The sequence below is a fragment of the Lepidochelys kempii genome, chromosome 2 (assembly GCF_965140285.1).
Source record: "Lepidochelys kempii isolate rLepKem1 chromosome 2, rLepKem1.hap1, whole genome shotgun sequence".
In the NCBI taxonomy this organism is placed as follows: domain Eukaryota; kingdom Metazoa; phylum Chordata; order Testudines; family Cheloniidae; genus Lepidochelys; species Lepidochelys kempii.
The window spans coordinates 204,466,137-204,490,899 of NC_136381.1; the positions used below are offsets into that span (position 1 = coordinate 204,466,137).

General features: G+C 42.0%; 1 protein-coding gene across 1 annotated transcript in view; it reads left to right on the forward strand.

Annotated features, from left to right (window-relative positions):
- The window catches only part of TBC1D5 (TBC1 domain family member 5), a 274,096-nt gene that overhangs the window by 182,845 nt on the left and 66,488 nt on the right, over positions 1-24,763 (forward strand). Inside the window, exons 16-18 of the mRNA XM_073333539.2 lie at positions 341-594; positions 14,213-14,278; positions 24,597-24,760. Coding sequence (XP_073189640.1) covers positions 341-594; positions 14,213-14,278; positions 24,597-24,760 — 484 coding nt within the window. The remainder of the gene's footprint in view (positions 1-340; positions 595-14,212; positions 14,279-24,596; positions 24,761-24,763) is intronic.

Below are 24,763 nucleotides of genomic sequence, written 5' to 3' on the forward strand. Positions count from 1 at the left end.
CCTCGCTCCATAATGTAGCAGTAGTGCTTTTGTTAACATATTACAGCATTCAATATGGGTGGGAATACGACAGAGTATAAATACTCTTTTCAGTATAAAGCTTTCCATTATATTAAACTCCGTCATGATCGCCCACTTCACAACGTTCTCAGTATTTGCCCTCTTTTGACACTGTATTTGTATTTATGCACAAATTCACGTGTACATGTAAAATTCAATATGTGTAATGTCCTTGTTCCTTAGAAGATTTTTTCCACTCTTTGTAAAATGCTGCATATATTTGTAATGCTCTATAAATTACTAATGATCACGATATTTTCATTTCCATTTTATTTTTCAGTGCCAGTGCAAAGGTTGCTCCACTGAACATTAATAAAGTCTCCAATAGTTTGCTTAATTTTGGTCGAAAGCTGATTGCCCCAGCTATGGCTTCAGGTAGTCCTGCAGGCCCAGCTATTAGTGCTAGCAGCTTTCCTTCTGCTGTAATGCCCATCAGGAGCACTGTGGAGCCCCTCCAGCACCAACACCTGCAGGCACAGCAGCAACAGCAGAGAATGATGAAATCGGAAAGCATGCCAGTTCAGCTGAGCAAAGGTAAAAATGAGACATAAGAAAAGACTCCAGGTGTGGCATGGAATTCCACGAATCTCAAACGGAATCTTGCCGTCAAAAATTTGCCCGAGAGGGAGCAACTTGTTATATTGATTTGATCTGGTGTTTCTGTAGATTAACATTTCTGTAACTGAAATAGTCAACTTGCGGCTAAGCTTAGACTGTTTTGTGTACTGTGCTGTGTTTGCACCTCAGTATGATTCAGTTTAGAAATTGTGGCTGTAGAGAATAGACAAATAAGATTTTTCCATCCTTTTAAAAGAATTTTTTTTAAAAAAATGTTTATGGAGGAAATAGTGGATAAAACAACCTAACACTAAACCTTAGCTGTCCCTCTAGATGTTATTTTCTTCTCTCTCCTAAATGGCTAATATTACATTTTGGGCTGTATAACTTTCCTCATAGTTGACTCTGGGCTATCAGGCATAAAGCTCTTGTGTAACAGGACTAGCTGAGTACTAATGAAGGAACATAATAGTCACTGTAAAATGTTCTCTGATTGATCCATATCTCATTCCTTTCAGAATACTGGTGTCTCATTTTGATTACAATTAATAGCATAAAACATATTTGCTTTTGACAATTGGCATTACACCCAGAGGGAGCCCATACTCCTTTTAAGAAATACTGACTTTTTTCTTGAGGCTTAAAATGTTTCTTTTTCCTTACACTTCTCAATTAAATTTTTTTTTACAGTCAACAAAATAAATAGTGGGTGATCTTAAACCTCAGCCACAGTGCAGTACACTGTACAGGAGACAGACTTCTGTTTCTTGGTCTAATGGCTGCCAAGAAGATAATGTTGTTTGTTATAAGGGAGGAGTATGTAGACTCTGTGTATTCATTTCTGTCTACCTCCAAGCATTTTCTAGTGGATAAGGAGCTTGAAGGCAGATGTTGTTTCTCCTGAGCCCCACAGTAAGCACACAGTAGGAAATCACTTTTTGAAATAAGCTGAAAATATATGGGGAGAAAAATAATAATAATATAAAAATAATACTTTGCACATCTATGACCCAAATGTCCTCCTCCTCCTTACTTGCCATATCAAGGGTCCTGGTGGGCCAATTCTAGCTTCTTATCAGGCATCATGTGGCCAGTGGCTATTGGTTGAGCAGAACTCAAAAGGACAGTCACAGTCGCCTTGCTTTTCCTGTATAGAGTAATTTGAAGCACTTTTCTAGGTGCCTGGCTGAAGTCCAGCTAAGTAATTCCTTAGCAATCCCAACTCAGACTTGGGGTACTGCAGAAACTGCCCCAGCAAGGCTCTACAATCTGTAAAAGTGAAAGTCCTTGCCTAGTGGCAGTTGTATGTGGGCTGAAGGAGAAACTGAAAACCAATGAATTCCTTAATGTCTCTCAGTTGAAGCAGGGCCCCACCTGACTCACATGTCAGATGTCCCAATCGTGCTCCTATTGAATTTTTGATAAAACTCCTATTCACTTCAGTGGAAGCAGATTGGGGCCTGGACGGAAACAATTCCAATGATTTTTCATCTTTTTAAAAATAATGTTCCCCTTTCAGCAATTTCACAGCCCCGTTTTCTTTGTCCCATTTTTTTGTGGGGAAGGGTGGTAATAAAGTGAGGTCCTTGTAAATTTTGGAGGTTGTCTGCTTCAGATAAAATGAGTGAACGAGCTGAGACAGCTTGAAAACACTGGGTATGTCTACACTAGGAAAAAGGTGAGTATCTATATCATGACAAGAAGAAAAGGAGGACTTGTGGCACCTTAGAGACTAACAAATTTATTTGAGCATAAGCTTTCGTGAGCTACAGCTCACTTCATCCACAAGTCCTCCTTTTCTTTTTGCAGATACAGACTAACAGGGCTACTACTCTGAAACCTACATCATGACAGCTGACACATTGTGAAATCCTAGCCTAGACAGAGCAAGTTGTAGTTCTATCTAGATTTAGGTGAACCCAAGGGTTGCCCTGTCTACATTAGGATTTTACAACATGCTACCTGTCACATGTTAGCCATCATGTTGTAAAAACACCCTCTAAATACAGTAATCAGTCAGAACAGAGATTTGCAGGGGTCAGTCAGAGCAGAGAGATTTGTAATCATGCTACAGTTATTATAAAAGTTACCATACAATGATTATTTACAACTTCCTGCACAAGTAGCAGAACAGGGATTTACATGCTGTACTGTTACTGACAAATAATAGTAGTGATGCAAGTTAGAGATCCAGAACCAGTCTGGGCACAAGGAACTTCATAGTTGGAAAAATCCTACAGTTATGCTTCAGTAATGTACAGCATCCATATATTCTGTTAAAGACTATTCCATTTCAGTAAAATGAAGGGTAATAAGCATCTTTGTGTATCTGTAATTGCTATTTTTCTTTAGTCCAGTATTCTGTCACTGGTTTACACTGATTTGAGACTTCTCATTATTGTTTAATATAGAACCATTAGATGTGATTTAAAGACCAAAAAGACTTGAAATCATTAACTATGTATAAACTTTTTGTATATGTAGTGAGAATGGTAATGATTGCTGTTTTCTATATTAGTTGACTGTACTGTTTGTTTTTCTAAATAGATATTATTTCAATTTTCCTTTGGTAAGCTACAGTTGATTGGTAATTCTAAATTATGGCAAATAAATTAGTCTAAAAGTGCTGTGATTTAGTTTTTTGAGAAACCAAGCCCAAATGGCTACAGAAATGTAAAGTCATGTCTCTAAGGTGGTGTCAAACGTTACTACCATGGTCAAAGAGAAAGTTAATTCATATATATATGGATCAGCTGATGAACGCAGATTCCTTATCTGCCTTGAGACATTGCTCTACCCAGACACATCACTGTCTTTTTGTGATGACCATTTTGCAGATATTAGCATCATGCATGAAAGGGGTGGTGGGGAACATTTGCCTTGGGTACCTTCCACCTTTTCACCTTAGATCTTTCTCCTCACATGTAAACAAAGCAAAGACTTTGAGATGTTGCTAATGTTTACAAAAATGTATCGTTTGAGACCATACTTATTTTTAAAAATAAAAATAGCTTATTTACAGTTTATCGTGGTATAAACTCAGGATACCATGGGGATTTTATATGGGATTACTGGAGGTCAGGGAGGTGTGCATAGATGGGTCTGGCAGCTAAGGTGTGGATGTGTCTTCTTCCCCTTGCTTCAACCATCTGCCTTTTTCCTCCTCAGTTCTCACCACTGTATCTGTCCTCAGTTTCCTTCTGCCACACACATTCTTTCTCTCTGTTGCATCTGCTCTTAGGCTCTCATTCAACAAACACTTGTGCACATGTTTAAGTACATGAGTGGGCCCCCTGAAGTCAGGTGGACTATTCAAGTGCATAAAGTTAAACCATGCATAAGCATTTGCAGGATTGGAGGTTGTCTCTGTTTTCACCCTCACCCACCTACACCTTTCTTCCTTTTATTCCCTAATGCTCTCAATACAATTCCACGATCTGGTGCTCTCTCATGATCCAGTTGAGATGACTAGAAACATGAATATCAGCTCAAAGTCCAATAGAAACCTGCACTTCCAACTAGTGCCTACAGTCTCATGCTGTACATGGTTCTGACTCTGTGTGTGAGGAGAGCTGGCTATAGATGGCTGCTAAGGGGGAGGCTTTAGGCAGACCATAATAACATATCCAGGAGTGGTCGTTCTGGCATATATGCACTCACCTATTCTGGTTTCACCAGCTCAGCTGGCTGACAGCTCCTTGAGGTGACAGTATGCTATTCTTTACAAAAACAAAGCAATGTATTCTGTAAACCTGATCAGTGCAGATCCTGTAAAAGAGGCATTCCTGGTTTTCAGAGTTCACAGTTATCCTAGTTTTTTTGAAAATCTGTAGTTTTGTTGTTCATTTACATTAACGTATAGTGGGTTGTAACCATGGTGGGCAAGACAGATTGCTTATTGTTTTCTTGGGCCAGGGGTGAGGGAGTGGTCGGTTGCAAAATGTATTGGACACCAGATAAAATAAAGCCAACGTCTGTCCTGGCGTAGCTCTTCTAGATTAGCACGCCTTGCTGAACAGTCACCAACTAGCTGTGGCAGCAGTTACAAAAGTGATGTTGTGTCTGTTGCTTCTTTTTCGAGTAGTGTCCCGATAAGGTTCCACTGTAGGCATTGTCTCTGTCCCTGTGCTGCTGATCGGAGAACTTCGGTAGCAGTGTCCGTTGGGACCACACATGCTCTGTCTCGCCTTGTGCTGCACCATGAGGCTAGGCAGCGCGTGTGGGCTAACCGTTCTTGCTTCCTTCTCAACTGCCCCTGGCTAGAGACAGAGCCTTTAGCTGTCCATTAGCAGATCGTTAACTCTCCTTTTCCGTTTCAGAGTAACAGCCCTGTTAGTCTGTATTCGCAAAAAGAAAAGGAGTACTTGTGGCACCTTAGAGACTAACCAATTTATTTGAGCATAAGCTTTCGTGAGCTACAGCTCACTTCATCGGATGCATACGGTGGAAACTGCAGAAGACATTATATACACAGAGACCATGAAACAATACCTCCTCCCACCCCACTCTCCTGCTGGTAATAGCTTATCTAAAGTGATCACTCTCCTTACAATGTGTATGAAAATCAAGGTGGGCCATTTCCAGCACAAATCCAGGTTTTCTCACACACCCTTCTCCCCCCCACAAAACACACACACACAAACTCACTCTCCTGCTGGTAATAGCTTATCCAAAGTGACCACTCTCCCTACAATGTGCATGATAATCAAGGTGGGCCATTTCCAGCACAAATCCAGGTTTTCTCTCACACACACACACACCCCACACACACACACAAACTCACTCTCCTGCTGGCAATAGCTCATCCAAACTGACCACTCTCCTTACAATGTGTATGATAATCAAGGTGGGTCATTTCCAGCATAAATCCAAGTTTAACCAGAATGTCTGGGGGTGGGGGGTAGGAAAAAACAAGGGGAAATAGGCTACCTTGCATAATGACTTAGCCACTCCCAGTATCTATTTAAGCCTAAATTAATAGTATCCAATTTGCAAATGAATTCCAATTCAGCAGTTTCTCGCTGGAGTCTGGATTTGAAGTTTTTTTGTTGTAAGATAGCGACCTTCATGTCTGTAATTGCGTGACCAGAGAGATTGAAGTGTTCTCCGACTGGTTTATGAATGTTATAATTCTTGACATCTGATTTGTGTCCATTTATTCTTTTGCGTAGAGACTGTCCAGTTTGACCAATGTACATGGCAGAGGGGCATTGCTGGCACATGATGGCATATATCACATTGGTGGATGTGCAGGTGAACGAGCCTCTTTTAGTGTGGCTGATGTTATTAGGCCCTGTGATGGTGTCCCCTGAATAGATATGTGGGCACAGTTGGCAACGGGCTTTGTTGCAAGGATAGGTTCCTGGGTTAGTGGTTCTGTTGTGTGGTATGTGGTTGTTGGTGAGTATTTGCTTCAGGTTGGGGGGCTGTCTGTAGGCAAGGACTGGCCTGTCTCCCAAGATTTGTGAGAGTGTTGGATCATCCTTCAGGATAGGTTGTAGATCCTTAATAATGCATTGGAGGGGTTTTAGTTGGGGGCTGAAGGTGACGGCTAGTGGCGTTCTGTTATTTTCTTTGTTAGGCCTGTCCTGTAGTAGGTGACTTCTGGGAACTCTTCTGGCTCTATCAATCTGTTTCTTCACTTCCGCAGGTGGGTATTGTAGTTGTAAGAATGCTTGATAGAGATCTTGTAGGTGTTTGTCTCTGTCTGAGGGGTTGGAGCAAATGTGGTTGTATCGCAGAGCTTGGCTGTAGACGATGGATCGTGTGGTGTGGTCGGGGTTAAAGCTGGAGGCATGTAGGTAGGAATAGCGATCAGTAGGTTTCCGGTATAGGATGGTGTTTATGTGACCATTGTTTATTAGCACTGTAGTGTCCAGGAAGTGGATCTCTTGTGTGGACTGGACCAGGCTGAGGTTGATGGTGGGATGGAAGTTGTTGAAATCATGGTGGAATTTCTCAAGGAATGTTCCATGGGTCCAGATGATGAAGATGTCATCAATATAGCGCAAGCAGAGTAGGGGCGTTAGGGGGCGAGAGTTGAGGAAGCGTTGTTCTAAATCACCCATAAAAATGTTGGCATACTGTGGGGCCATGCAGGTACCCATAGCAGTGCCGCTGATCTGAAGGTATACATTGTCCCCAAATGTAAAATAGTTATGGGTAAGGACAAAGTCACAAAGTTCAGCCACCAGGTTAGCCGTGACATTATCGGGGATAGTGTTCTTGACGGCTTGTAGTCCATCGTTGTGTGGAATGTTGGTGTAGAGGGCTTCTACATCCATAGTGGCCAGGATGGTGTTATCAGGAAGATCACCGATGGATTGTAGTTTCCTCAGGAAGTCAGTGGTGTCTCGAAGGTAGCTGGGAGTGCTGGTAGCGTAGGGCCTGAGGAGGGAGTCTACATAGCCAGACAATCCTGCTGTCCTTTTCCGTTGTTAATCTTTAGCTTTTAAAAACCCTTTAGCCTTCTTTGACTTCTGTTTGTCCATGCCCTAAAGAAAAAACCAACCCAATAACAACAACAAGAAAAAAGAAAAGGCTTCATTCTTGTGTCAACCCTGGGTGTGGGGGGCACCCCTGGACAAGGATATGCTCAGCTCTTCAGGCTTCAAGAAGCGTCGCACTGCAGTGATGCAATGCTGGTCACCGGTAAGCACACTCAGTGCATTCACTGCCACAGTGAGCACCCCATTCCACAAAAGAGTTCCCTGTGCCAGCAGCTCTGACTGAGATTTTGCAAGGACAGAGAGCTCCACCAGAAAATCATCTTTATGGAGATGGTTCTCTGACCCCAGCCCTTCAGAAGGGCTTGAGTCTTCCCCTCAACCTTCAACTTCAAGTAGTGGGTCAAAGAAACAGTTTGGGGACTCCTCTCCCAAGTCAAAAAAGAAAGCAGGAAGTCCCCTCAGCGAGCCCAGGGATAGCCAAAAGCAATCATCCTCTCACTTGGTATCCTCTGAACTGTTGGCACAAGAATCATCTGACACCCACGGCTCACAGCAACCATCAGTGTCCAGTGCTGTTGATAGGCCCACAGACCCTTTGGGCACCAAATCTTCGGGACAGAGAGACAATGGCAAACTCCCTAATACGCTCCTGGTACACGAGCTGTTGTCTAGTTACCGATGGCAGCATCGGCCCATCCAGCACCAGAGAGATCAGTATGGGTGAGGTCCCCATCTCCCCTCGCACCACCACCAACACCCGGATGCTCAGTAAAGGTAGAATTCCATCAGGCCAGTGACCTGGCTATGTTGGAAGCTCCTGGCTCTTCGCCCATCGGTACCGAGATCATGGCACCAACCCATGGCCAACCATAGGATATTTCCCAATATGTCATGCCCCTCTGATATTGAGTTAGGGATCAGTCAGTAAGTCGGACGGGGTTTCTCTGTACTCCTCATAAGCTCCATATAGGGCCCAGTATCAACAGGGTTTGAGAATGTAACACCAGACAGCCCCATCACCATCTTGGTATGGTCACCCATGGGCACCTCCACCAGGCTCTGTGCCACTGTAGTGGCCACACTGGGACCCCTGGGTGGCGCACCAACAACCTGCCTCTTGGGCACCAAGTATCACTTGAGAGCTTCCGAGGCATGCCCTCTCAGCTACAGCATCACAGACCTCAGAACCCCAAGAAGTGGCGGAGGAAGAGGTAGACAGAGGAGGAGATCACACTGAAGGCCATCCTCTTCTTCACCGGACAAAGCAGTCATGCTGTCGCCACCTTCCATGGCAGATGACTTCAGCTTGTTCTGAGATCTGTTGAAGAGAGTGGCGGACATCCTCTGCATAATATTGGAGGAGGTTAAAAATACATACCTCCAGCTTATTGATATCCTCCAGGCCTCATCTGCCTCCAAAATTGTCCTCCCAATCAATGAGGCCATCCTAGACCGAGCTAAGATGGTGTGGCAAACCCCAGCCTCGGTGGCCCCAACATGCAAAAGGGCAGACAAAAAATATTATGTCCCTACAAAGGAATCAGAGTTCCTGTTCACCCACCAACCACCCAATTCCATTATGGTGGACTCTGTGAAATCTCATGGCCGACAGCACAACTCTAGGATGACACCCTGTGACAGAGACTGGAAGCACCTTGATCTCTTTGGTAGGAAGGTGTATTCCTCACCTACCTTACAGTTTCGAATTGCCAACTACCAGGCACTCTTGGCAAAGCATAAGTACATGAATTACAATAAATTACATTACTTTATTGATAAGCTGCCGGAGAGTTCCCAGGATTCCTTCAATGCCATCATCCAGGAAGGACAACTGGTGGAAAAAACAACTTTGCAATTGTCCCTTGACTCCGCCCACATTGCTACCAAGATCATCTCCACAGATACGATGATGAGATGAGCCCTGTGGCTCCACCTCTCGGGATTCCCGAAGGAGGTGCAGATCACAGTGGATGACCTCTCTTTTGAGGGGATGAAGCTCTTCGCCGAGAAGACAGACGCCTCTCTCCGCTCCTTGAAGGTTTCCAGGACCACTCTCCAGGACACTGGGAATCTACACACTGAGGCAAAAAAGATGTTTTAGCCCTCAGTGCCATCGGAGGCCTTACTCCCGTCACAATGCCACTAAACCCCAGAAGAAAAAGGGAAAGTTCTCAAAACGAAAGCCTTCAGGTGCCCAGTCCTCAATCCAACCATGTGCCCGTAAGCATCACTTTTGACAGGCAGGTCGAGGCACTGCAAGACCACTCCATGCTACTACCTGGGACCATGTACCCATTTGGTCACCTTTGGCAACGTTCCACGGTGGGTGGGAGCTCATAAAGTTGGACAGATGGGTCATAGAGATCATCAGATTTGGTTATTCCATCCAGTTCACTTCCCTGCCCCCTCTACAATACTCTTCCCCATTCCTTTTCAGGGACCCTTCTCACAGAACTCTACTACAGCAGGCAATAGATCAGTTCCTGCAGTTACGAGCCATAGAACCAGTACCTCAACATGTACGAGGCAAGGGGTTTACTCTCGGTACTTTCTGGTACCCAGAAGGAAGGGAGGTTGGAGGCCCATCTTGGACCTCAGAGTTCTCAACAAGTTTGTCAAAATTCAGAAGTTCAAGATGGTCACATTATCAATTATCATTCCACCACCAGAACAGGGAGACTGGTTTTCAGCCCTTGACCTACAAGATGGCAATTTTCACATCTCAGTACTGCTGGCTCATAGACGTTTCCTCAGGTTCACTCTGGGAAACAACCGTTAACAATACAGGGTCCTTCCCTTTGGACTTTCATCAGCCCTGAGAATATTTTTCAAAGTTCTCTCACAGGTGCCCACATATTTAAGATCTTAAGGGATAATGATCTATCCTTACCTAGACAACTCTCTTCAGTGCCCAGTCGCTTCAGGACCGTCAAGACACTGAGGGCATGACGCACTCATTCACGGAACTGGGCCTACAGATGAATGCCCAGAATTTGACCCTCACACCAGTGTAATGTCTAGAATTCATAGGGTCCAACCTAGATGCACCACAGGACAAACCCTTCCTACTTCAGGACAGATTTCTGTCGCTAGCATTACTTATAGACATGACTCAGTGCAGCCCCCAAGTACCAGACACAATCTGCCTCTCGCTCCTGGGGCATATGGCAGTCGTCACAGCAGTGAATCCACATGCCAGATTTCACATGCAATGCCTTCAGCTGTGATTCAGCTCGGTTTACAGGTCGAATAGGGACACCTTGGATAGACCCGTCACTGCCCACCATGATCAAGAATTCCCTGGACAGGTGGAAGAACCCAGCCAATGCATGCAAAGGGATCCCCTTCTTTCAGGTGCCACCTTTGTCACTCTTTACCACAGACACATCATTGGATAGGGCATGCTTTTAAACTGTCTCACAGCACAAGACAAATACCATACATCCCAACTTGAGGATCCTCCACCTCAAAGCATGGCTCCTATGTGGTTCCAGCACCTATAGAGCTCATGGTCAAAGGAAGTGCAAGAGGTTCTACTACCCCAGGGGTCGGCAACCTGCGGCACGGCTGCCAATTTTTACTGGCACACTGCTGCCAGCCGGGGTCCCAGCTGCCGACCCCACTCAGCCCGCTGCCTGCCTGAGTGAACGGAACCCCAGGCCAGCAGCGGGCTGAGAGGGGCCAGCAGCCGAGACCCCAGCTGGCAGGAGCCAGCGGATGGAACCCCAGACCAGCAGCAGGTGAGCCACTGCCGGTCTGGGGTTCTGTCCACCACTCCGCTCAGCCCGCTGACGGTCTGGGGTTCCGTCCACCACTCCACTCAGCCCGCTGACGGTCTGGGGTTCCAGCCGCCAGCCCCTTGCCAGCCGGAGTACCGGACATCAGCCCTGCTCAGACTGCTGCAGGCCTGGGATACCAGCCACCAGCCCCACTTATCTTGCTGCTGGTCTGGAGTTCCAGCCGCCCAGCCCCCTACCAGCCGGGCTCCTGGCCGCCAGCCCCACTCAGCTCGCTGCCAGTCTGAGGTTTTTTCAGGGGCCCCTGTAAATGTAAAATTTATTACTGGCATGCAAAACCTGAAGACTTGGCACACCACTTCTCAAAGGTTGCTGACCCCTGTACTACCCATTAGAAAGTCCTCCACGCAACGCACTTGCCTGCAGAAATGGTCCAGGTTCAAGATTTCCTGCACTTCCCAGCCAATCTCTCCAGTGTCAGCAGCTCTTCCACATATTCTGGAATATGCTCTGACCCTTAAAAATCGGGGCTATCCCTGAGTGCTCTCAGGGTTCACCTAGCAGCTTTTACAGGATTTTACAGTACCGTAGATGGGTATTCAGTACTTTCGCACTGGCTACTAAACAGTTCCTTAAGGGAATAACAAATCTCTTCCCTTGACTTCCCACCCCTTGTGGGACCTAAGCCTACTGTTGAAAGGGCTGTCTAGGCCCTCCCTTCTCTAGCATACCCATCAATGAAAACAGTCTTTCTAGTTGCAATTATCTCAGCAAGGGGAAATAGCAGCTCTGATAGTGCATCCCACACAATATTCTTCTCTGACAAGGTTACACACAGGCTGCATCCAAGGTTCATCCCTGAGGTGACCGCCTCGTTTCACATAAATCAGTCTATTCATGTTCCTGCCTTCTACCCCAAGCCTCACCGAGACAATAGGGAGGCCATATTGCATACCCTAGACGTTAGGAGAGCCCTTGCATTCTACCTTGACAGGACAAAGGCTTTCAGAATGTCCCTTGACTATTTCTTTCTATGATGGAAAGATCTAAGGCCTCAGAGATATCAGCTCAAAGACCGTCCAAGTGGGTCTTGAATTGCATCAAGCAGTGCTACCAAATTCATAACATGGCCCCTCCAGATTCGATCCATACACTTTCCACGAGATCAATCTCCTCATCTGTCACCTTCCTCAAGGATGTTCCCATTTCAGATATCTGCGGAGCGGCAACCTGGGTGTCATTCCACACCTTCGCAGAACAGTATGCGATCACCGGGGACTTTGTCTCTGATGCCATCTTTGGCTCCACAGTACTATCATCTGACTAACTCTGTTCCAAAGTCCCAGCCCTGCAAGGGGGTACTTCTCAGGAGTCACCTACAGTGGGGCACCGTTAGGGACACTACTCGAAGAAGAAGAAGAAGAAGAAGAAGAAGAAGTTGCTCACCTTGTGCAGTAACGATGGTGCTTCGAGATGTGTGACCCTATGGGTGCTCCACAACCAGCCCTCCTCCCCTCTACTTCGGAGTTCTTGCTATTACTCTGTGGTCGAGAAGGAACTGAGGACGGTTAGCCGGCACGTGCTGGGTAGCCTTGTGGCGCAGCACCAGGAGAGACAGCACACGTGTGGGCCCAATGGACATGGCTACCGAAGTTCTTTGATCAGCAGCACAGGGACGCAGACACACCTACAGCGGAGCACTCACAGGGACACTACTCAAAGAAACATCGTTATTGCACAAGGTGAGTAACTTCTTCCACCTTCAAAGTCACTCACACTACATTTATAATGAGGGGGGCTCATTTTTTATTAGGAGCTGATTTTTTAAAGATCAATAATTTATGTCCTTTCTTCATTTTAAAGTTTTTGTAATGTGCTGAATTCTTGTGAGGTTAATGCCTATGTACTAAAATAAGGTAAATGGAGAACTGTAGACTGATCTAAAAGAATACAATTATAGATCTGCAAATTCCAGATTCATCTGTAATGTTAGAAATAATAGTTGAACTAAGTACCCAAGCACTGAGGGTGCCACCTAATAGAAAAATCAAATTCTGCTAATATTAAATTAACCATACTCAGTCTACCCTACAGTATAGGAAAAGATCGGGCACCAATACTGCTTTCTTGTGTAAGATAGCATGCTAACAGCATAAGAATTAAAATATTGTCCTATTCCTACTGAAGGAGCACTTCATTGACCCTGAGGTTAAATTTAAAGCTTGAGTTCAGTGTACTGTGTGTAGAGCTTGTTATCCTAAAAGGAAAATAAATATGAAGGGGAAAACGTCTCTGGAAAAAAACCTGGCTAAGTTGTTGCCCTCTGTGTGTCACAGGATTTCTTGTTTCTTCAGAAGCCACTTACTCTTTAGTTACCAGCTGGTGATGTGTTCTTTAAAGAAAAGAGTTTCTCCTTCAGTTCGTCTTTGTGATATTGACTGTACCTAATTTTTTGTATCATTTAAATTACAGTACAAGATATAGATTTCCTTTGGGGTCCTTGACTCAAAAAGGCTTTTGATTTGAATGCCACTTTATCACAAGTGCATATTAAATGACCAATATGAAAATGAAATGCCACCAAAATTATGTTCAGCTATTGGAGTGTCCAGACTACTATTTATTTTGCATGTTTACATTTCTGAAGTAGTTGTAGTAAAACAAGATCTTCATAATCAATATAACATTATGACATGCCACTCAATACAGTCTATTTGAATTCACTATATATTTTAACTCCCTGCTGATGATGTCAGGAAAACAAGTGTGTTGTTTCTGGGGCAAAAGGGAGCAGCTGTGCTTACTCAAAGCAGAGCTACATAGTAATGAATAGAATAAACTGCAGACTAACAAATCTGTTACTTTTTTGTTGATTTTAGTACTGCATTACTGACAACACTATTTCATACGTGATTAAGAAAATGCATATTAAAATCAGCAACAGCAACATAAAGGTGTGAGTTTAGCAGCACCTTAGAACAAATTGCAACAACTAAACATATTTTGCTTCTAGCACTTCACAATAATAGCACAACTCTCTGATACTGTTTTGTGCATTAGTATCAGAGTTGTACTACCATTGTGAAGAGCCAGAAGCAAATTATGTTTAGTTGTACAATTTTGTTCACATCTTTATGTAAAAAAAAATCTCTTTACACTTTGGGGGTTTTTTTCTGCATACCTGCTTTATATAAAAAAAACACAAGTTTCTTTGCCAAACCATCCCATTAATTTTTGCCAACTCTCTTTCGTACATATTTTTCAGCTACTATTTTTGCTTGGTTCATGTTGTTTCTTGTGTGGAGTTAGTGTCACCATTGTTCAGTGAACCACAAGTTAAAAGACTTTATTTCAATAAATTGTATTTGTTCTTGTAAAAATCCTAAGATGTTTTTATTTATTTACTAGGAGATGTAGTTACAGGCAGCGAAGCACAGATGACTGATCCTGCTCAGAATCGAACAGCCCTCCAAGGTACAGTTGCTATGGCAACTCATAGTATCTCTTTGCCTGCAGCATTATCATTGGTCTGTCAAGGAACACCTTCCCCCACCCTCACCCCCCCCGCCGGATTTCATCTGCGATTTTTCCATTTCCAGTGCTTATTAACTCACTGTCCTCATCCATCCACTGGGTGGCACTGTTGTTCAGAAGAAAAAAGGTCTCCCTTCAATTCATTAACAGGATGATGCTGAGTGTGGCTGTGATACTGATTTACATTCACTATGTGCCAGCTTCTGTCTTCGCTAAAAATCTGATTGATCTTGTATTTTGTAGTTAATTTCACACTTTACTTTGTTAATATTCAGATTCCCTTTTTTGGTGCACATATTCACGATGATAGTCTTTGATTGAGGCATTTGGGACTGGAAGCCTGCTGTAATTAATCGGAGATGCATTTTTACTTAAAGAGAAGGCTTAGCTGCCTGAATGTGAAATATTAAGATATCGATATCTGTAGATTGAATTGTTTTAAATAAATTGGAAAACTGAGTGGAAAAATTTTATACCAGTTAAAGTATTGGTAAAGACAGGGGAATTGTACAGTAGTTTGCATGAACTTTCGAAATAGATTAGCAAAGAAAGTCAAATTAGTAAGAAACAACACCTGTAGAAATCATTCTTTTTCAAATATCAGTACTGTACATCCTAGTTACTGGAACTGCCATATTATAGATTAGCGGATCTAAGTACTCTTCACTTCTCCTTGAGATCCTGTCCTACTTTGGCTTTCCTGGCTTAGTCCTCACTTAGGTTATCATCCTCTTCCCCTTTTCCTTGATCCCTATCTTGCTCCATTCTTTATCCCTGGACAGCCTTGTCAACCTAAATGGATTCAACTATTACCTTTATGCTTACTACTGACAAATCAACTTCTCTACAGCTGATCTGTTTTCCTCCTGCCCAGTCCCTGATTTCAGCATGGATCTCCAGTGTTTGTTTCTGTATGGCTCATCTACAACTCACTCTTAGTTAAAGGTAAAACCAAACTGTTTTTCTTTCTTTCTAAATCCTCTCCACTTTCCCCCTCCTCCACTGAAGTTACTGCCACCATCCTCCAGGCTCACAGCCTGGAAAGTAACTTTAGCCACTTACTCTTATTCTCCCCACATATCCAGGCGGTATTTAAATCTTGCCGCTACTTCCTCCAGAATGTATAGAAAATCAGAAACTTCCTCTCGGTCCTGAAAGTAAAATGTTCATAACCCTTCTTATCCCATTTTGATTATTGCAGCCTCCTTCTCTTTAGCCTGTCGTATACCTGAGTCATAATCTCCAGTACCTTCAAAATGCAGTCACTAATAATCTTTCCCCTGCTCACCAGTTTGTCATCCCCTCTCTGAGTCCCTCTCCTGGCTTCCCATTGTACACCGCATTCAGTTTAATCTCTCATTTTTGCCTTCAAGCCGCTGCACGACTCCACCCCAGCTCTTTCGCCAGCAGTGCCAACCCTTATACAGAATTCAGTTTCTTCTCCTAACCCAGCATCTGTGCCTTTTTCCAGGGGTACAGAAACTGAGCCTTTGTAACCACAGGACCAGGCAGAACATCAGGTTCCTTTAGCAGCATGCAAATAGTCCGTGTTGTGGGAGCACTGCTTCTTCTGGCATGGGGAGGGTGTACCAGCTGGAGTACTCTCTCTGCATTTTGACATGGCATCCTCAATCTCTGTGAGCAAATAGGTGACCATTTCTGCATCCATGCACATGTACACATAATAAACGTACTGTATGGTAGTGTGCCCAGACTAGTCTTGCGTTTAGTACTGCACAACTTTTTCTTCTGTACATTCCTCTGATGTTTTTACCTTGAGCTTTCTGAAGTCTCCTGTCTAAATTGAAGGGCCCCTCTGTGCATGTTTTCATTCTAGAAGGTTGGGCTATTAATATGTTATTTTGAGCTCTTTTTAATGAGAATGGAGTGTATTGATCTTAGATTGAGTAGCAGAGGGGAGAGGGTTGTTGTGAATCAGTGACGTTCCAAGGTTGCTAGTTGAAGTACTAGAGAAGAATGGGCTGTATTTAGCTAGTGGTGTAGTCTCATTACTATATATAGTTCTGTTTGTCGCCTTCTTACACATTTTGGCGGCACATTCGAGGTAGGGGTTCTGTTCCTTATTTATTTGTTTTGATTCTACTTGATTTTCCAAAATTATATGCTTCCTTAGATGTCCTTAGATGTGGTTAGCCATTCTGTAGGGTGACTGTACTATGCCATTAGTTGGTAAGTGTGGTGAATCAGTGGGACACGCTACAAAGTCCCATCTGTTATTTTGTATTTACTCTGCTGAGGTCCTGAAACCTGTGTAGCGCAGGCAATGCTCAAATGTGGTGTTCCAACATAAAATGAAGATTCTTAAGTTTTCAAAAATGGACACAGGTGGAATAAATCTGAAATAGTTGACACAAGCATTATGGTAAGACTTTGTGATTTCCACAATGCAAGGTCTCAAGGGAGCTGCAACTCTGCCAAATTTTAGACTTACATCATTGGAGTTTGCTATTTGAATGGGTCCTGTTTTGTTAATCAAAGCATATAGGGCTGGTTTGACTGGTCTTAGATTTTTTTCTCTAATTTTAGATATCACAGCCTTTCTGGTCATTGGTGATAGCCTGTTTTAATTAATAGTGATTTGCCACTCCTTTTTGATTCTTAATATGTAGTTCTTGATCTTCCCAGTTATTGTCGGTATCACGGTAGTGCCCACAGAAATGGAGTAGACACAAAGTTTAATGTTGAATATTTCCCTTAGGTTTGCTCAAATTTACGTGCAAGTTCTTTTTTTATAGTCTAGTGTCCATTTTAGTTATCACTTATGTCTGAAAACTATAAATATATATTTATGCTCATCATTTCTTCTGTTAGAGCTTTATATTTTAGCTTTCATAGCATTCCATATAACTTTTTCTAGTGGTCATTTGGTTATCCATTTGTATTCAGGAAGTGTTCGATTGTTCAAATCTCTTGATCTCATTTAAGTAATTCCGCTGCAGAACAGTGGTGTTGTGCAGTCTACTGAGCTCCTTGTTATAGATAGTTTTTCTATTACCAGTGTATTGATTTATTTTAATCTTTTCTGTAAACTGTGATCCTTTTTTTGCAGTCTGTCTGATGGCATGGTATTTACCAAAAGGACAATTTGCTGCCCTTTTCCATTTCCTGTGTGATTTATATTTTTTGGGGGGTTAGTTCTGTGAGAACATTCAAAAATACTTTCACTTTTACAACTCACCTTTTCCATTATGTGGGTTTGATTGAAACTGTGGTATTGTTATTTGCATGCGTGATGCTGTGATGTGTTCCAAGTACTGTGTATCTATTTCTGCGAATATTGATGGTATCTGTGAACCTATTGCTACGTCATCTACTGGCACACAGTATTCACTAATGTAGTTAAAACAGGTTGAGCACAAAAACATGTAATGGCATCATATGTAATATAAAGTCTGTCATTTTTTCACATTGTTCTTTGTTTCAATTATCCTGAACAAATATGGAAGTTATCTAGTCGTCATTTATTCAGGGGGAAAATAGCTTATTTAGCTTACCCTTTATATGTTACCTATTTTTTAAATTTCTTTCTTCTCATTCTATCTTTGATTTCACACTCCACACCCAATAAGTTATTCTTATTTTTAGCATTTATATTTCCCAGCCATGGCTTGAGATCCATGAAATATACCCTTCAGATTACATCATAACTATAAAATTTTTGTAAGAAATTCTGAAAAGTTGCTGTCAACCATTGTGATGGGATAGAAAAAGAGGTGGTATATAAAGGAGGTAGGACCTAAACTCTCTCTGATTTTTTTTCTCAATCAACACCAACAACTTGGGTTGTATGCATAAATGACCTGAAGTGTCTTATGCTTCCACCACTGCACCCTGACAGGTATGGATGGAACAATGCAAGTTGCTCCATTTTTTCTTTATCTGAGAGGGTCCAAGTCTTAGTTTGGGGTAATTCTGCCTCAGGGCTTTCTCATATGAGATACACTGGGGTCCTGTACTATCCACCTTCCTTTCAGTGTGTACATGATGCTGCTGTGGTAAAATTGTTCGGATAAGGGGTAGCTGCTGAAACTGAATCCTGACAAGATGGGAGGTTACGCTGGTTGTCTGGGGCAAATACCAAGAAGATACAGTAGGTAGATACCTACCTTCTCAGACAAAATTTACCTTTTGTTAACAAGTTCAGTCTCGGGGCCCACTAGATCGTAGCTACTTTGGACATTCAAAGAGCAATAGTATCTGATATTGTTTTTATTCATCTTCATTATTAAAGGAGGTTGGGACTTTTCCTCTGGACACTGACCCCTTCCTAATTTTGTCACTTCCAGATTAGTTTACTGTTTACAGCACTCAACAGGAAACTTCCATTAACATAAGTAGAAAGTGGCTTCCAACTTGCTTAGTGGTGGTTTACATATGGAGCATATTACAGCTGTGCTCCATCTGCACTGGATTCCAGAGTATTTACAAGTCTAATTCAAGATGCTAATTGGATGTATACTGCTCTACGTCATTTACTATAAATCCTGACTACCTTGGAGATTGCCTCTTTCCTCATGTCCTTTCCCTAGAGCTGAAATTAGCAGAGGTGATTGATTATTGTTGCTGCTGCTATTATCTAAAGCTTCAAGATTTAAACCATTAAGAGATGGAGTCAGAGCACTTTCACTGCGCAGCCCTGGTCTCAGGAATTCATTTCTCCCAACAAAGCCAAAGTTAGCTGACTGCAAAGCCTATTTGGTTTTTTTCAGTTCTTTCTTGAGAGACGTGGCTTAGGAGCTTGAAGATTATTCTGAGTGAAAGCTGTTGACTCCTTTTAGTTGTCACTGTATTCGATTTTTTTGTATCAATGTGGGTTTTTTTAATTTGTATATTACCCAAGAGAGCATGATAGGCCACTTTATAAACTAAATTGCTAGGGAGAACATTCATAAAGTAAAAAAAATGAGGAAAATTAGACTAATTATTTTTTGTAGAAGATCTTCAGCCACCATCTCGTACATTCATAATGATACCAACTAGAATACCAAATATGGGATTAAAAAAATAGCTGAAATTTCAGGAAGTTTGAATTCAAACTAAATTTCAAATCCAAGCATAGTGAGTCAGGCTCATCTCTATTTGTTATTTAAGTCATAAAATACAATGTACATAATGGAGCATTTATAAAATAATTCAGATGATGTTTCAGAGCAAGAGGCCAAACATGGTGATTGTGAATAGAAAAGTGCAGGAGTCATCTTCAATTGTGTTGTGCCTTAGCAGTGTTTTCCATGGTGATGGTTTCATGTTTTATCCTGAACCTTGTCTTTTAGCCCTGCTTTGGTTTAGACCATTGTCACCATTTCAGAACCACACTGAACATTGTTTTCTACTGTAGAAGATCAAAATCAGGCGTTCAGTATATTCATTCATTTATTTAGACAGTTACATTTTAATGTGCAACTTTCAGCTTGCTACCTGAAGCCTCTCTTGTTTCAGTAAAGCTGCTAGAAAAATAGCAGCTTTGTTGAATCATTCAATTTTATCATGAGGTATCTGACCCTTTTTAAAGGTTCTTGTGATTTTATGATTTCTGCTTTCACTCTGGTGAAGTTTTGCTGATTTCAGAAATGGCCACCATCTCCCATTACAATTTATGGGACTGAAGCCTGGGGTTTCCCTCCCAATGATATCTGCCATTCCTTACAGCCTTTTCAGGTGAAGTGAGACTGCCTGCAGCAAAGATGGCCACCATCTCCCACACTTTCCAGCGGGGCTGAAGCCAGGCTGCCTTCAGAAAAGATGGTGGCTGCTTAGTGACCATGTGAAGGTTGGCAGGCTTGAGGGGGAATGAGGGAGAGGAAGGCAAAAGGGAGATTAAAGGGAGTTTGGGGAAAAGTAAGGAAAGGTTTATTCATCACCTTTTCTACCGCGCCAGGAAGCTTGTTGAACATTCAAATCAATCCTCCCTGTATTCTGTTCAATTACCCATCATCTGATTCTGCAGTATGTGGTGTCTTATTAACTGTTGTGTCCTGGCCCAATTCTTCAGACAAGATTTCAGTGTATCCAGTTGTTTGTTTTTAAATAGTGTTTCATTTGAAGTCGTTTTCCCAAGATCACGTTTGTTTGGGTTTATACTTTTCCTTTAAGAAAAACTATAATTTTTATCAAAAAATTATACCATCAGTATTATGTGCCGCACATATTGTAAGGATCAGAATGCTATTGAGAACTCTACAATGGGACCCCGTCAACCAGTCTCTTGGATGTCTAAGAGACTTTGCATGGGTGGACCTCATTTTAGGATCGAGGCCTTAGAAGACACTGGACAGTGCTAATGTATTTTCTAAATATATATAAAAACAAAAAGTAGACTTGTGTTCCCTAGTCTTTTAATTTTGTTTAATCTATGGTGTTAATATTCCATGTGGCTTTTTGGTGTCTTAATCTCTCTCTTGCTTTCTACAGCCTTTTCTAACTTTGTTTTCTATTGTAGTTTTCTATTGTTTTATCTCTATGTTGTGTGGTGTGGATTTATTATGGAAACACATTTCAAGGAGTAAAGCTGCAGTCCATATTGGAGGGGAGAATGTGATTTACCACAGAAAGGGAGTTGTAAAATTTTCAAAATAGTTTAAGCAACAACCATTACAAAATACAGACCATGCTAGCAGCTGTATGCAATTATATATAGCATATGCAAGAGTGAAACTGGCATGAAAGGCCGAAGCAGCAATGCTTTTGAGTAAAACCAAGGGCAGATTGTAAGGAGATTTATCAGAAAACCAGTGAGTAACTTTATACCTATGCGTGCGGGTCACTTCCTTTGTGTGAATGATTTCTGGTGTCATAGAGGTTAGTAAAACAAAAGGGATCAGTCAAAATAGCTGACCATACAATGTGATGACTGTAAAGTGTGTAGTGAATTCACAGGCGAAAGCATTCATGAAATCATATATAAGGCCCTATGTAATTGCCGATATTGCAGATCCCGCAATATTAGGATTCCTCTGCCATTTTGTCAGCCAGGTGCCTGACAGCGGGAGCCCACCATGAGCAGGACTGAGAGCGGGACGCTGGCTGCCGCCACCAGGGGCTAACAGCAAGACCCCAGCCACCTGGGACTGATAGAAGGAGCCCTGCACATTAATGACTGTAAAATAGATGCAGCAAAATGTCTGGTTATCAAAAAAAGTAGCAGGCATAACATCGTACTGGAATGCTTATATTGTTCCAGTAAATTTTTTTTAAATAGGTTTTCTCTGGCTTTTCCAAATTATTGCAATTAATAAAGGTCTATTATTACTTTTCCACCGTTTTCAATGTCTTGTCCACAACCCATCCACAATTATTTGACAATCATCCCATGATTCAAGTAGGGTCTTAGTTATATATCAATTCACAAAAGCAGCAAAATCAGAAAAGAGAACTGAGAGAGAAAATAATACAGAAGACTAAAAAAAATCCTGGTCCATAATTTCTCATGGCATTTTATAACTTTTTTCACTGCAGTAGTATTTAACTTTCCTTTCAAATTAGGATTTTGTGCCCCTCATACTAGATCCGCTTTCCCATATACACTTTAAAAAGGCTTTTTTAAAAATCGTAGCTCCACTTTTATCATCCATCCCAGTTCATCTTTGCAGCCCTAATGACAGTACATCACTTCATGAAAACTGGGATATTAGTTGTTTTTGTTATGGGGCTATTAAATTAATATTTTAAATAAACAATATTAAAAGCAACCCTGTTGACCTAAATAAAAGTTTTTGTTTCTTGCCAAGGCTAACTCTGTTGCTAATATAGGAAATGTCATTTTGCATCAGATCAGTGGGCCATCTAATCCAGCATCTTCTCGCTGCTAGTGGCCAGCACCAGATGCTTCAGAGAAAGGTGCAAGAAACCTCACAGTAAACTGCCCTCTATGAAGGCCTTATCCTAATCTCTGATAGCTGTAGAGTGGTTTAAGCCCTGAAGCATGAGATTTTTATATTCCTTCCCAAAATGTGTTTAGCATTAACTGTAATAACTCTAGATTTCCTTCCTGGGTAAGTTCTTGGCCTAAACATCATCATGTGGCAATTATGCATTGTGTGAATAGTTTTTCCTTGCCTTTCCTTTTCCTTTCAGTTTTGAATTTGCTACCTGTCAATGTTATTGAATGTCTCCTTGTTCTTGAGTGATATGAGACAGGGAGAAGAGAAGCTCTTGATCTACATCCTCTATATTATTATTTGTAGGTGGTGGTGTTCTCTTAAAACCACTGTCATATATCATCTTTATCAACCACAGCAGTGGAGGTGAAAGCTATCTTAGCTCCCTGAATACCTTACCTGTTGTGAACTCAGGGACCTTGAAATTTTTTTCCCCACTGCACTAGACAGAAAATCCATAGGACTTGGAGAAGTGTAGCTCCATGTGCCATAGTGCCATGCAAACATCAGGCAAGTGAAAAACTATCTTTTACATGATGTTCAGTGGAAACAAATATTTCATTTTAGAACTCTCATCTCCTTATCTTCATAATGCTTCAGCTCAGCTGTTGAGAACGTTGATTGGATCAGCTGTTGATTGGATCAGCTGTTAAGAGGCAGAGTATACTCTGGGTGTACTCTGAGCTTTCTTTCAATATTCTGATGTTGATATTTCTAAACTGTGCTTTAGAGAAAATGGGTAAAGTAAGACATAGGGTATGTTTACACTGTAATTAAAAACCTGTGCTGGCCCATACCAGCTGATTTGGGTGTGTGGGGCTTGGGCTGTGAGGCTATTTAATTGCAGTGTAGATTTCCGGGCTTAGGCTACAGCCCAAGCTCTGGGACTCTCCAACCTCTCAGGGTCCTAGAGCCCAGGCTCCAGCCCAAGCCTGAAAGTCTACACTTCAATTAAACAGCCCTGCAATCCAAACCTCATGAGCCTGAATCAGCTGGCACGGGCTAGCTGCCGGTGTCTAATTGCAGTGTAGACATATCCATAGGCCTTAAGCGCCTAATGAATGATAGCTTGTAACAGGTGACGAGCCCTATATTTATATTTCAAATTTTATTGTGAGTTGAAGAACCAGGAGCTTATATGCTCAACCTTTCCATAATAAAATTGTGAATTCAATTTATTTTATTTTATTTTAATTATGTATTACAGCACTGCCTGGTGTGCTTGATGCTGCACTGGTATAAAGGAATATACAGTCAGCATATAAAAAAATGTATGTGTTAGCTCTGCATCCCTATGATAGAAAATACAGTTTTGGGCCTAGGGGATCAGAAGGGAGAATTGACTTTCTTTTTGTACTTATTTAGCAACCCTAATAAGATTAATGCAAGTTAGTATGGATTTCTCCAGACATATTGAAACAAATGGTTTGATAATAACATTTATAAAGGAAAGTCTTTGAGAGTTGGAGCTGATTCCTATGAATTTGGTGTAACTTCTCAAAGTGAAATCAGCCATATTCTTTGTTTGTTTGTTTCTCATTGGTGCAAGAAGATTAAACTGAATTGCATCTATTAAAATATTTAAATCTTAGTTCCATTCTTAGGGGCTCTTAATTCTCAGTCCTAGTACTTGAGCTATAGTTATGCAGAACAACTCCTAATGATGGAAGAAATGTAGAAACTAGAACATCATAAAAGTCTTTCTTCACAACCTTATATAGGAATTCATTAAACAAAAAATTATTTTCCATTTCCATCCCTTTTCCCCAACCACATATTGTGTGTAAGACTGAAGGCTTCACATCAGTCTTCTTATATTAATTGTGTGTGTCATACAAATTACTAAGGTACCATTAGGTATCATATGTGCTTATTAAGATTGGGTATTGTTTTTCTGTGCCCTCTCATTAGAAATATACAGAGGCCTGTATGTCAGAGTAGTTCTCCATTTGTCACAATGCATACAGACACACTTTAATTTTGCAGAATCTCATTCTGTGTTGATCTGCTTATGAATCTCAGTGAGCAACACCTGGCAGGTCTCCACTACAGCAGGGATCGACGCTCTGAGATCGATCCACCGGCGTTCGATTTAGCAGATCGCGCTCCAGTCGATCCCTGTACTGTACCCCGATGAGAAGAGTAAGGTAAGTCGACGGGAGATTTTCTCCAGTCGACCCCCCGCGGTAACTCGACCTAAGGTACGTTGACTCCAGCTACATTATTCGCGTAGCTGGAATTGCATAGCGTAGGTCGACTTACCACAGTAGTGTAGACATAGCCTGAAACACAAAGGTACTTGATAGAGAGAGCAGTTTTCCACTAATTTAATGATTTGTTGCTCTGTGCTTGTTTTACAGGCCAAAGTTCAAAAAATGTCAGTTCATCTCCAAGCATAGAGAGCTTGTCTGCAGGACGTGAATACACAGGATCGCCTCCTTTGTCTGCATCCAAGAAAGATTTCTTTTTCAGCACCATCTCCCGCTCTCGTTCCCACAGCAAAACTATGGGCAGAAAAGAGTCTGTA